The 13,588-nt window shown below is 35.2% G+C and overlaps 1 protein-coding gene across 5 annotated transcripts in view; it reads right to left on the minus strand.

The window, feature by feature from the left end:
• DPP6 (dipeptidyl peptidase like 6) overlaps positions 1–13,588 on the minus strand; it is a 1,195,887-nt gene that overhangs the window by 560,032 nt on the left and 622,267 nt on the right. For all 5 annotated transcript variants that reach the window (XR_012482250.1, XM_074267390.1, XM_074267388.1 and 2 more), the window contains exon 2: positions 4,820–4,934. Coding sequence is in view for 4 of the 5 variants with exons in the window: in XM_074267390.1 (XP_074123491.1) it covers positions 4,820–4,934 (115 nt within the window). In the remaining variant the exon portion in view is untranslated. The remainder of the gene's footprint in view (positions 1–4,819; positions 4,935–13,588) is intronic.

Below are 13,588 nucleotides of genomic sequence, written 5' to 3' on the forward strand. Positions count from 1 at the left end.
AAAAGAAAATTATTAAAACAACAATACAGAAATAAGTTTGGAAGTTAAATATAATTAAGCCTATCAACTTGCATGAATATAGAGAATATGCTTTCTTCATCTACTTGACTTTAATTCTTCATTTCCCCTGTATTTTTTGCCTTATTAAATATTAAATGAGAGAGTTCAGGTAAAATGTTTTTCAAACTATAATAATCTAAATAATAGTTGCTGTTGCTGCTGCTGCTATTACTACAACTCCTAATGTTTCCTTTGAATTTGCAGAAGTTTATTTAAGATGGGGAGAAAGCATTTCATTTCTCTAAATCTTTGCTGGAACCCATTTGAACACTGGAACACCACTACCAGTAGATGCTTGCAGTTTGCTGTTGCTATCCCTGATAAATAGGTTATCAGTGTTTACCGTGTGAACTGGTTGAATGAATGGTGCTTCTCTTACTAAAAGTGGATGGAATAAGTCTGGGACCTATTCTGTGTAAGAATTGAATTGGAAGCACTTATATGCAGTATTAAATATTGCCCTTGTGTGGGAACTGACCTGAAACCTCAAGAAGAGTAAAGGAGAGGGTGAAATTCTCTTTGACACAGTCCTGTGCTTTGCTTGGCAAAGAGATGAAAATTTTTCCCAGGGCTAGGTTCTTAGTTCATAAATGATCCAGTCGAGACCTCAGCTGCACAACCTTATTGTTATTGGATATCTGTGTCTCCAAAATGCTCCTGGCAAATGTTCTGCTATACTCTAAACTAGCATTTGTAAGATCCCTTGTGATTCTTAGTGAGGGCAAAGCTCCTATATCCATGGAAGAATAAATGTACGTAAGAGAGAATCTTATTGGTCTATGAAAGAAAGGTAAGCCAAAAGATAACAAGGGAAAGATCAAATATCAAATAAAGATCTTCTTGTATATAAACATGACTCTTAAGTCTAGGTACCAAGAAAAGCATAAGTAAAATAAATAGGATTAAAATCACCCTTTAGAAACATTTGGGGTAGAGATAGCAGCAGTATATATTGGTTACAGTGGTCCTAACACCACTGCTCAATTCTATAAAAAAAAAAAAAAAGACAAAAAACCAAATTGAAATCCATCCAAGAATCTGACACCATATAGCCTTTTATCCAAAGCTAACATTTGTTTAAATGAATCTTTTCCTCCTCTTAAGCATAGATCTCACATTGATTTTGCCTGAGAAGTATCTCATTCATCTCAGGCTGCTCCTTCCTAATTTTAAAACACTTTAGGAAAGTAGAATTTTCCAAGGCAGCATGGCTTAATGGAAGACCTAGGAATAAAAAGACAAGAAAGATTGGTATTCAAAAGTCTTTAGTTCTAGTTTTTAGCTCTGATAAGAATTAGCTCTTTGAGTCTGTATTAAATCCTTTAACCTACCTACTATTTCTGTTTTCTTACCTGTATAGTATAAAGGTTAGACTAAGTGACTTCTAAGGTCCCTTTCAACTCGCTGGCATCAATAATTCTATTAGCTTCCCCTCAGTTCATTAGTTTCTACATAGAATAATGAGTGCATTCCAAAAGACCAAATTAACTAATCTTCAAAGTTTGGAATACTGCTAATGAAGACTATTTTGCTTATCACAAAAGACTTGAGAATTCCATAGGTCATCTTTCATTGATATTTATGTCCTCTCTCATTATTTGGCATGGATTTGGATACCCTTAAGGTTGATGTCTTTATAAAAGATATCAACACAGAAGTATATGAGTAGAAAAACAGGGATGGGCCAGTGACAGAGTGATAATTGATAATTCTACTTGTCTGCCGCATTGCTGTCCATCCAATATGAAGCCATCTGGAAGAAAGCCCCATTTGGGACCAGGGAAAAAGAACCCTATAGAGTACTGTTGGGAAGACATGGACAAGAGCCACACAAGATGGGCAGGTACCAATGAACTACAACAGTACTGTTAGAGATAATCCCCGCAGATAATTAAGATGACTGATCCACCAAAGTATGGAGAGAGAGTGTAAATTCTGGGATAAGTGAGGATATAAACTGCAACTTGGATTTAATTGGGATAGAGAACTCTTGGTGGAGAAGAAAACTCCATCTAACAATTGAAATTAGCATTTTCTCTGCAAATTAGTTTTAGAAAATAATAGGCAAAAAGAGTCAAACATATGGCCAGCAAGCCATATAAAAATAATAATAACAATAATAATAGCTAACATTTAAATAGCTAAGCACTTTCCAATTATTATCTAGTTTATTTCTTTCAATCATTAGTATCTGACACTTGTATCTAAAGCTCAAAGGGTTAAGTGGTATAAAGTTAGAATCAATCTATACTTAAAGTCAGAATCATTTTGCACCAGCTTTGCTTCAAGAAGTTTATGTTTTGTTTGAATAAGCAAAAATAAGAATATAAGTTCTTTGGGAGCAAGAAGCAAAAGCATTTATGTCTCATTACCTTTTATTATCATCATTTTAAGCATTAATCTATATAACAGCAAAGTACTATACAAATATTCCTCAGTTTTATCCTCATAACATTAAGAGGTAGAAGTTATTATTATCCCCATTTTACAGACAATGAAACTGAGGTAAAAAGAGATTAATGACACAGCTGGTAAGTTATTGAGACCATATCTGAACTTATGAATTTCTGATTCTAATCTGGCACTGTGTTTAAGACATCACCAAGCTGGTCCAGATACTGCCTGCACCACTCCCAAGTATAGCCTGAACCAGATTAAAATATAATTGCAAAATATTTAACAAAATAAATTAAAATGAAAACAAAACATAGATAATATTACATTATAAAATTAAGTGACTATGTGGCTCACAGATTAGTGGTCCCCATTTGTATAGGAACTAGAGACCAATGGACTAGAACATTAAGTGACTTGACCAAAATCATACAGACCCTATGAATCAAAGATGAGATTTAAACCCAGATATTTCAGATCCTGAATCTACTCCCTATCCCTGAATCCTTTCAATCTGCCAGTGTAGCACAACTATGAACAAATAGGCAATTGATAAATTTGATTAAAGTGGATTAACACAAAGTTAACATGAGTTTCATTGCCATACTGTTTTTGAGACATGAGTTGTATTGCTTGGAGATATAGCAAACCATGCTTAAAGTAGAAGTAAAATTGGACTTGAAATTAGCTGCCTGGTGGAACATTGGGGATGAATTCTAACTCCAATATGTAATAACTGTGTGACCTTGAACAAATCACCTAAATTCGCTGAAGTTTATCTGTAAAATGGAAATAAAAATACTCATACAAGATACCTCACAAATTTCTTATGAGGAAGGTGCTTTGTAAATTGGTGATATACTGTAAAAAGATGAATTCCTGCTATCACCACTGAAATTATTAATTCCTGATCCTCTCATATCTCCCTTCCCCCCACCTCTCCCTATTAAGTTCCTACTCATCTTTCGAGACTAGCACAAATACCATTTCCCCCAAGAATTCTCTCCTTCCCCTCCATCTCTTTGTCTACTAAATTTTCACTCATTCTTTAGAGTCCCACTGAAACACCACTTTCCTCAGAGGGCTTTCCCTCATTAATTCTAGCCAGAAGGTTTCATCTGAAGTCCTACAGCACTTATCATCTATAGCACACATGTAGTGCTTATTCTAAACTGCCAAGTATTATAGCTATCTAGCTATATGTCTCAGTGCCTTAATCAGATTAAGCTCCAGGAGGATAGGGATCAGATTGTACACATATCTGTATTTATTCTCAGCCAGTTAACAAGCCTTTATTATGTACTTACTATGTACCAGCAGCGGAATGAGGGATTAGGAAGACCTGGAGTCTAATCCTAATTCTGACTTTTACTAGCTATGTGACCATAATTAAGTTGTTTTATGTCCTTGACACTCAGTTTTCTCATTTACAATATGTACCCATTTCACAGAGTTGTTTGCAAGCACCAAAAAAAATAAGGTAACTATTTCACAATATTCTATGTTGTTGGGAAACCCCAAAGTGGTAAGAATATAAATAATGCTTGTTAACTGAAGTGGCAAACTTTAAAGATATGTCTATCTGTGCTTTTGTATTCATGTATATACATGCACATGCACATATACACACATTATATGTATGTATATATGTGAGATAGAAGTGTGTATATAGAAACACTCCATATATACATATATGTGTATGTCTATGTACATACACACATGTATATATGTTTATGCATATGTTGGGTTGCATGCGATACAATCCAGTGCATGCACATGTGCCTGCATATATGCACAATGCAATAAAATATATCTATGTGTATGCATTCCTGCATTATTATGTGCATATATGCATGGGTTTGTGTGGATATGTACACATATAGAGATATGTGTATATGCACATGTATGGGTATATATGTGCATGAACTTGGATATATGTATATAGCATATATATATCATATATAGTAACTGTTACTTAATTTTCAGTCAATTTATCAACAACAGAGTATTGAATTGTACAAGGCTATTATCAATATAATATCACTATCATTAATTCCCTCGACTGACATAAAAGGGAGGTCACACAGTACCTACCTAGTAAATTTAGAAACAGTCTCTGCGCTCTAGGCATTTTCCACTTAACCAGTAAATAAAGAAGTATTCTCCAAATTCAGAAAAAGGTAGACGAACCTCTTTTCCCACTGAAAACTTATCTCAAACTATTTTCCCAGTAAATGCTATCAGATGGATCACCTGGGGAAAATAAATTATACAACAGGAAATTCTTTGGAAAGAATCTCAACATCTTGTTGCATTTCACCATTAACACTAGCTGGCCTTCCCAAGAATAAAATGTTATAAATACCTGGTGTGAGAAGAATAACAGAGGTGACAATCAGGGAGCAGATCACCAGAATAACAAGCAAAGCAATCGCTATTCCTTTCCAATTCCTTTGTGGAGGATTACTTCCCACCAACTCCTGCAAACAACAAAGGAGAATACCATTGAGTGAAAAGAAGCAACCATTCTCATAAAGTCAATAGTTTCTGTAATTCAAAAGCCAGAGGTAGAATTTGGGAGCAAAAGTGTACACATTCAGGGATATCTACACCAAGGTAACTTCTGAATTGTTCCTCCTCAGGTACTCCTAGTTACTGAAGTCTCTTTCCCCTCCCCTGGGTCTCAAATACAATCTTTCAGGAAAGAATTTGATCGTTGCTATTTTATCCTTTCACTTTAGCATGTGCACACAAAGAAGTGTGGTAGCTAGGAGAACCATGGGGAGCAGGTGAAATGCATGACTAGTAAAATAGGCTGCAATGTTGGTCTTCAGGAGTCAGATTTAACAGGGAGATTTGTGGGAAAGGAAAGGGAATTACTATTGATAGCAGATGTGAGATCTGCTATAGCCCTATTGCTTGTCATCAAAAAGTGACTTACTGATGGAAAGAGAAATGGACCCAAATCTTTGACCCTTAGGATAGAGTACAGGAGTAGGGTTGGGGTAGTTTGATGAGTATTCCTTATGAGAACATTTCTTGTGTGTCACACCATAGGAAAGGCATCATTCTATATGTGGTGATTGTGCTCAGCTTCCTCCTTTAAGTGGGGGCTGATTCATCAGAAAATAGCTTATAATATATTTCAGATATCATCAATGTAGTAATCAAACATCACATCAAAATCATTTATTATATAACAAATATATATATATATTTCAGATACAATAATCTATCATGCTTCTTCCTCATCACTCTGAGTATGTTTGAGAATTTTAGAAAAACTTCAAATCACCAAATTTCCTCTCCTAGACCAGTATCACGCTCCCCTCATCTTCTGCTACAATAGAGTAAAAGGTTCTGTGTCCATTTCAAAATCCCACAGAAAGGGTGTCTGGTCATACTACAGAGACCTTCTACTTATTAGAACAGCCAGAATCTCCCCAAAATAAGGTAACTAAATAATAAAGGAAGGATATAGCAAGATGCACAAGAACAGCCTTGAGAAAAGATTAAATAAATTTGCATTCAAATTATCAAGAAAAAGTTGAGCAGAGTTCAGAGGAAGAACAAAGCACAGGTGGGACAGTATTCAGTATGTGAGAGATTTTTCACCCTAATTCTCCTTTATGCTCTGTTTACTACCTCAGCTTTATATCAGGCCTTGTGGACTTCATTCTCTCTTCTCTATAATTCATACTACATTCTAAAATCAATTTATCTTCCTGAAGCTCTGCTCTTCTCATGTTCTGACTTTCTTGCCTACAAAATAAAGGGAAAATTCCTTACGTCAACATTCAAGGCTCTCTTAGTAACTTGGTTCCAACTTGTGATTTCTTCTGTATTTTACTTTGTAGGTAGAAGGGGTAAAGTATCTTCTCAGAATTGTTTTTGTGCATCTCATTATACTCTTACTTTTTCTGTGGTTTGACCAGGTATTTTTCCTCACTGATCTGGACCACCATCCTCCCTTTCCTATCTACAGATTTCAACATCTTCCCTACCTTTTAAATTTCTCTTAAAATATTTTACCTCCTTGAAGGAGGTACCTCTGATATGCCTTTACATCTTTGATAACCCCAGTCAAGATTCAACTTTTCCCTCCTTCCTTCTCTCTCCTCTCCCTCTCCCTTTCCTTTCTTTCTTTTTTTCCTCCTTCCTTTCCATCACTTCTCCCTCATCTCTCTCTGCTCTCAATTCCTATGGTTCCTATTGATTGTGCCAATTACATCACTTTTGACATATACTGTCTAGTCTTTTTACTTGTATATGTCTTGCCTCTCAATCCACACTATATTATAGGCTCCTAGGGGGAAGGACTTATGTATAATTTTGCATCTCAATAATTCCTTGTCCATAGCTGGCACAGAAGTAATATTTGTTGAATGAATAAAAAAATGAATCAATCAAATGAATAAGAAAACAGTTTTCAATAAACTCATATTGCTTATGATAAAATGATTCTGTCTTTGTATCTACCATATTCTTATTCCTTAGGTGTAGATACATCAGATTTTCTTTTTTAAATGTTCTCACATTTAAACACCAGGGTAATTTTACATGCACATAGATAGGCATTATTGCATACTATTTTCATTAGGGAAATTTTATTCTACGGAGCACAAATAAATCTGTGAGATGTGGGAACATAAATTAGATGTTTGAAATGATAAACTTAAAGATTAACTCAATCTGCAGAAGTTGAAACTATTGAAAACCTAAGTGAATGTGATATGATATCCATGGAAGAACCTGAGAATCCTATAAATCCTACTTGGGAAGCCAGGCAACACTCATGAGTCAAGTCCAAAGCTCACCTTTTTCAATCCAGTTACAAGATTTTTTACCTAGGTTAGTGCAAATAAGATTTCATCTTATGTCAGCTTCTATGTAGAGACTCCCCAAGCAAAGGAAGTCCAGGCATGGATTCATAAGGGTTAGAATTCAATTACTCACTATAGGAAGTTCTATCTCAGTGTTACACTTACCTGCCACAGAATACTCTACTGGCAAAGGCAAGGATATTTCTCCCTCCTTACCTCTTCCTGTTAGCATTTGTGGCATTCTTCAGCATTCAACTCAAATGTCACTTTCAAAAGGAAGGTATTCTCACCTTCCCAACTCGCTCCTGGCAGCCACGTGAACCTTCTCCTCTAAAACCACTGTTTCTATTCCCTGTGTTTCTTTTACATACCTATTTACTTACATATTATTTCTCTCATTCAAATGTAAACTCTTTGAAGGCACTGATTCTTTGTGTTTTTAATTTTGTTTTCTTTTCTTTGCAGCTCCTGACTTCATCGAAGCTCTGGCACACACTAAGTGCTTAATAAATGCTTACAGAATAAATTGATCATTGGATTGGATTGTTTCTGATGAATATTTTTGGGTCTCTTTATGAGCACTCAGTTTTTGGATAGCCTCTTTGTCCATAGTTTCAGCAGGTATTTGCTCTACCCCCTCACCTTCAACCAGATAGGTAATTTACTCCACTGCTCCAACAAAAGTCCTATTCACTCTTTCTTGGGTAAAGTTTAGCTTTAATAGCATTATTAGCTAGTTATTTAGTATAAATAGCTAGTTAGTAGGCAGCCAAAGTACATAGCATTGGGAGCTAAAACAAAAACAAAGACAAAAAACTTGTGATATACATGGACATTTTTATTCAGCCAAGTCTCAATGCTCCGGGAAACCACTGTGGCCCAAGCTTATTTTGAGCTTGATGTTTTAACTACAAAATGCAGCTTCCCTGGAAGATTATTAACTTAGTGATTTGTGATGCAGTTCTCCACATTATACGCCACTTGTACATGTAAGCTGCAAGAAACCAGAGATTAAAATCACTCAAAAATGCCACACTGCTCTATGAGCTGATTTCTAGAATGACTCCATTATGTATTTTTATTTTCCACAGTTATGACATATAATTCAGACATTTATAATGGAGACTTATTGGAAATAACACATTCATATCCCATCCTCTCAGTTAAATGTTTAATGCATCTTATCTTGCCTTAACTTCATGTCTCTCACTGGATTTTCCTTCATACTGTTTGTCAAATCTAGTGCTTCATAGAACTTAGCAGGACTGTGAATCCTGATTCATATGGGAAAAACGTGCATGTAGAACACAACCTAACTGTACCCAGAGCAAAATATCCAATGCTTCATTTTAGTTAGGAATATTATTATAAAGAAATGAGTGAAGAACAAAGAAAATAAAAGGAAAAAAGAAATCAATCAATAAGCAATTTATGAAGTGCCTAGTATATGCTAGGTAATAGGAGCTTAGAATACTAAGAAAAAAATGAAAGTATACCAACCCTCATGGAGATTATATTCCAGTGGGAAAAACAACATACATCTATGTAGGACTACATAAAACAGCTGCAAAGTACAAGGAAATTTAGTGTGGGGAAAAGTACTCATAAATTGAAGCCATTAGGAAAGGTTTAAAGTGAAAGATGAAACTTCAGCTGAGACAGTCTTTAAAACTTTAGATTATGAGAAATGATGAAGATAGTCCCTTCCCTGAATGGTGAATATCTAAGGTATAGGGCTAGAAGATGGAGATGATTAAATAAGCCATATTAATTGGAGTGTGAAGGGGGATAGTATGTAATGAAATGGAAAAGTTGAGATGGGACCAGATTATAAAGGATTTTAATGAACAATATTGGAATTTATATTTATTGAGTAGGGATCTGGAATGGTTAAATTTGGACTTCAAGAAAATCAGTGTGGCATCTGTGTGAAGAAAGGATTGAAGAGGGTAAAAAGTTTGAAGCAGGAAAACCAATTAGGAGTCTATGACAATAGTGTAGAAAAGGAGGGATGAGTACATGAAGAAAAGACAATGACTATCTGGGTGGAAAGAAGTGGAAAGATATTCTTCAGGGTGAAACAAGATTTGGCAATTGGTTAAATATATAGGCTGAGGATAAGAGAAGAAAATAAAAAGTGAAATTAAACAGGGAAGGAAAGCAAAAAAAGTGAATTTACCCTAAGGTAAGAAAGAAAGGAAAAAAAGAGAGGGAAGGGTGGAAAGAAAGAAGAAAATAGAAGGAAAGGAAAGAAGAAATAAGAAGAACAGAGAAAGGAAAGAACCTTTTATTCTTGTGTAGTTTTTAGGGGTCTCAAAAGGATTAATATGTATTACTTGGTGTCAAGTTATAGGTCAGAGAATAAGGCAGAATGCAAAGCCCAATGGAGAACTCCGTCCATGATGATTCATTCTTTCTATATCTATGTTATTGGCAGACAGCAATGTGTTTGGGGTACATAGTGAAAAAGCTGGTATTTGGAGTCACTTATTTCTTTTATATCACTTAGGAATACAATGAGAGGTCAGTATAAAATAAATACAAGACTGACCAAGAACTCAGAGTGACATGTCCTATTCCATTTTTCATATCCTATTTCAGACACATACTGGCTCCTCTCACTGTTCCCTAGCAATTCTTTAAGACTATACATTGCACTCTAATTGACAAATGGTCAAAGGATATGAGCAGACAATTCTCAGACGAAGAAATTGAAACTATTTCTAGCCATTTGAAAAGATGCTCCAAGTCATTATTAATCAGAGAAATGCAAATTAAGATAACTCTGAGATACCACTATACACCTGTCAGATTATCTAGAATGACAGGGAAAGATAATGAGGAATGTTGGAGGGGATGTGGGAAAACTGGGACACTGACACATTGTTGGTGGAATTGTGAATACATTCAGCCATTCTTGAGAGCAATTTGGAACTATGCTCAAAAAGTTATCAAACTGTGCATACCCTTTGATCCAGCAGTGTTACTACAGGGCTTATATCCCAAAGAGATTTTAAAGATGGGAAAGGAGCCAATATGTGCAAGAATGTTTGTGGCAGCCCTCTTTGTAGTGGCCAGAAACTGGAAACTAAGTGGATACCTCTCAATTGGAGAATGGCTGAATAAGTTGTGGTATGTGAATATTATGGAATATTATTGTTCTGTAAGAAATGACCAGCAGGATGATTTCAGAAAGGCCTGGAGATACTTACATGAACTGATGCTGGGTGAAATGAGCAGGACCAGGAGATCATTATACACTTCAATAACAATACTATATGATGATCAATTCTGATGGATGTGGCCATCTTCAACAATGAGATAAACCAAATCAGTTCCAATAGAGCAGTAATGAACTGAACCAGCTACACCCAGCGAAAGAACTCTGGGAGATGACTATGAACCACTACATAGAATTCCCAATCCCTCTATTTTGTCTGCCTGCATTTTTTATTTCCTTCACAGGTTAATTGTATACTATTTCAAAGTCCGATTCTTTTTGTACAGCAAAATAACTGTATGGGCATGTATAGATAGATTGTATTTAATTTATACTTTAACATATTTAACATGTATTGGTCAACCTGCCATCTGGGGGAGGGAGTGGGGGGAAGGAGGGGAAAAATTGGAACAAAAGGTTTCTCAATTGTCAATGCTGAAAAATTACCCATGAATATATCTTGTAAATAAAAAGCTATTAAATTTAAAAAAAAATTTAAAAAGACTATACATGGCAGTATGGTTGTAGATTTACACTGAGAGGGATAACTGGGAATCCTATACTACTGAAATCACAAGTCCACACAAAACAAAAACAATTAAAGGGAGTTGTATCAACTGTAATTCTTTGGAAGGTGATTTGAATTGTTTTTCAGTGAAGGATTCCTGGAGATTGGAAATGAATCTTTGAGGTACCAAAATAACTCATTAAGATAAACCAAATAATAAAAGGATTTTCCCATTTCATTGGGTTGCTGTTTTGATATTATTTAGACAGTGTCAGGCAATTAAGGGAACAGAAAATTAAATCTCTAACAGAATTGGAATAGGAAGATTGGACTCAATGTTCCTTTTAGGATTTTGCAAACCTTCTCAAGATGCAGCACTAAAATTAAGCTGCAGGATACAGGAAGCTTTGAAAGGTACAATGCTTACAGAAGGAGTGATATTAGGAAAGCAGAACCTGCAATGACAGTAAAGGGCATGGCCTTGCCAGTCACAATGGGGATGGCTGGCAATTTCTCATTTTCTTACCCTTAACTAAGGACAGAGAGTGTCAAACAGATGGCTTGCCCATGGGAGGGGATAGGAAGGAGGGGAAGAAGAGAATGGGACCAAACTATTCTTTTTTTAAACAATCATCCATTTCCAACCAATCCAATCTCTCTTCTACTGTCCTGTGGCATTTCAATTCCACACAATTCCCATGACAACAAGCCATCCCTCAGAGGACAATGGCATTTTACTATTTGGACTGCAATAATAATATGACAGATTTCACATCCTATAGTAGAAAAAGATTATTGAAAAATTCAGCCTGGGTGCAACTGGAATTAATTTTCTTTGTAAAGTATTTTACATTTTCCAATTACATGTAAAAACTTAATTTTTTTCAAAATCTGAGATCCAAATTCTCTCATTACTTATGTTATACATGAGTAGTCATGCAAAACATATTTCCATATCACTTATGCTGTGCAAGTAAATACAGGCAAAACCCCAAGGAAAATGAAAGTAAAACAAGTATTCTCCATTCTACATTCAGACTCTTTCTCTGATTATGGAATAGTATTTTTCATCATGTTCCTTAAGAATTTTCTTGGACTACTGTATTGCTGAGAGTAGCCAAGCCATTCATGATTGATCATAAAATATTACTGTTACTGTCTACAATGTTCTCCTATTTCTGCTCACTTCACTATGCATCATTTCATGTAAGTTTTTCCAGGTTTTTCTGAAAGCATACTTCTCATTATTTCTAGTAATAAAACAGTATTCCTTCACAATAATACCACAATTTACTAAACCATTCCTCAATTGATGATTATCTCTTCAATTTTCAATTCTTTGCTGACATAAATGAAGTTTCTATAAATATTTTTGTACATATAGGTCCTTTTTTCCTTTAAAACATCTCTTTGGGATACAGACTTAGTAGCAGTACTGCTAGATCAAAGCGTATACACAGAGGTAAAGCTTCTTCAACACAGTTCCAAATTGCTCTCCAGCATGGTTAGATCAGTTCACAGCTCCAACAACAGAACACTGATGTCCTCATTTCTCACATTCTCTCCAATATTATTTATCATACTGCTGTCGCTTGTACAACATTCTCCTGATTTTTCTCATTTTACTTTGCATCAGTTCATATAATTTTCCAGGTTTTTCTAACAGCATCCTACTTATTATTTCTTATTGCACAATAATATTCCATCACAAACATAAATCACAACTTGTTCAGTCATTCCTCAAATGATGAGTATTCTCTTACTTTCCAATTCTTTGCCAACCCAGAAAGAGTTGCCACAAATATTTTTGTCCATATGATTCCTTTTTCTTTTTAAGGAATTTTATTGAGTTTCATGGGGAATATGCAGCCACGTGCAAATGAAATTAATCAGCCAATCAATAAACATTTATTAAGTATATATGTGCCAGTTACTATGCTAAGCACTGGAGATAAAAAGACATATCTAAACATCCATATCTATATCTATTTATATTTTTGCTCTTCAGGAGCTCATTGTATAATGGAAAAACATGCAAATAACTACAATGACGTTCTAAACAAGATAATCTGGACTAGTTTTCAATGGAAGGCATTAAAATTAAGGATGATTGGGAAAGGCTTCTTATAGAAGATGAGACTTTAATTGAAACTTGAAGAAAACCATGGAAACTAGAAGGCAGAGAAGAAGAGAGAGTTCTAGCCATGTAGAACAGCCAAATATCTTTATAGAAAAACAAAACAAAACAAAAATACTTGTACAATGGGAAATCATTTTAGGTATATACATTTCCAGTATATAGAGGTTCTATGGGGAAGTGGTGCCTTAATGCAAATTGCTTCAGTCAGCTCAGTATCTAACTAGAGTCAGGAAGAACTGATTTCAAATATAGCTTCAGACTAGCTGCATGACCCAGGGAGTCATTTAATTTTGTTTGCCTCAGTTCCTTTAAAAGAAAATAACAGTCCAGTAGCTTTGCCAAAGAAAACCCCAAATGGGGATGAATTGCTGGATATGACTGAGGTGGCTAAACATCTAGCTAAAAACCAGTTATAAGGAACAAGTGTTTGTTTGGAGGGGTGG

Source organism: Sminthopsis crassicaudata, chromosome 5, assembly GCF_048593235.1.
Source record: "Sminthopsis crassicaudata isolate SCR6 chromosome 5, ASM4859323v1, whole genome shotgun sequence".
Lineage (NCBI taxonomy): Eukaryota > Metazoa > Chordata > Mammalia > Dasyuromorphia > Dasyuridae > Sminthopsis > Sminthopsis crassicaudata.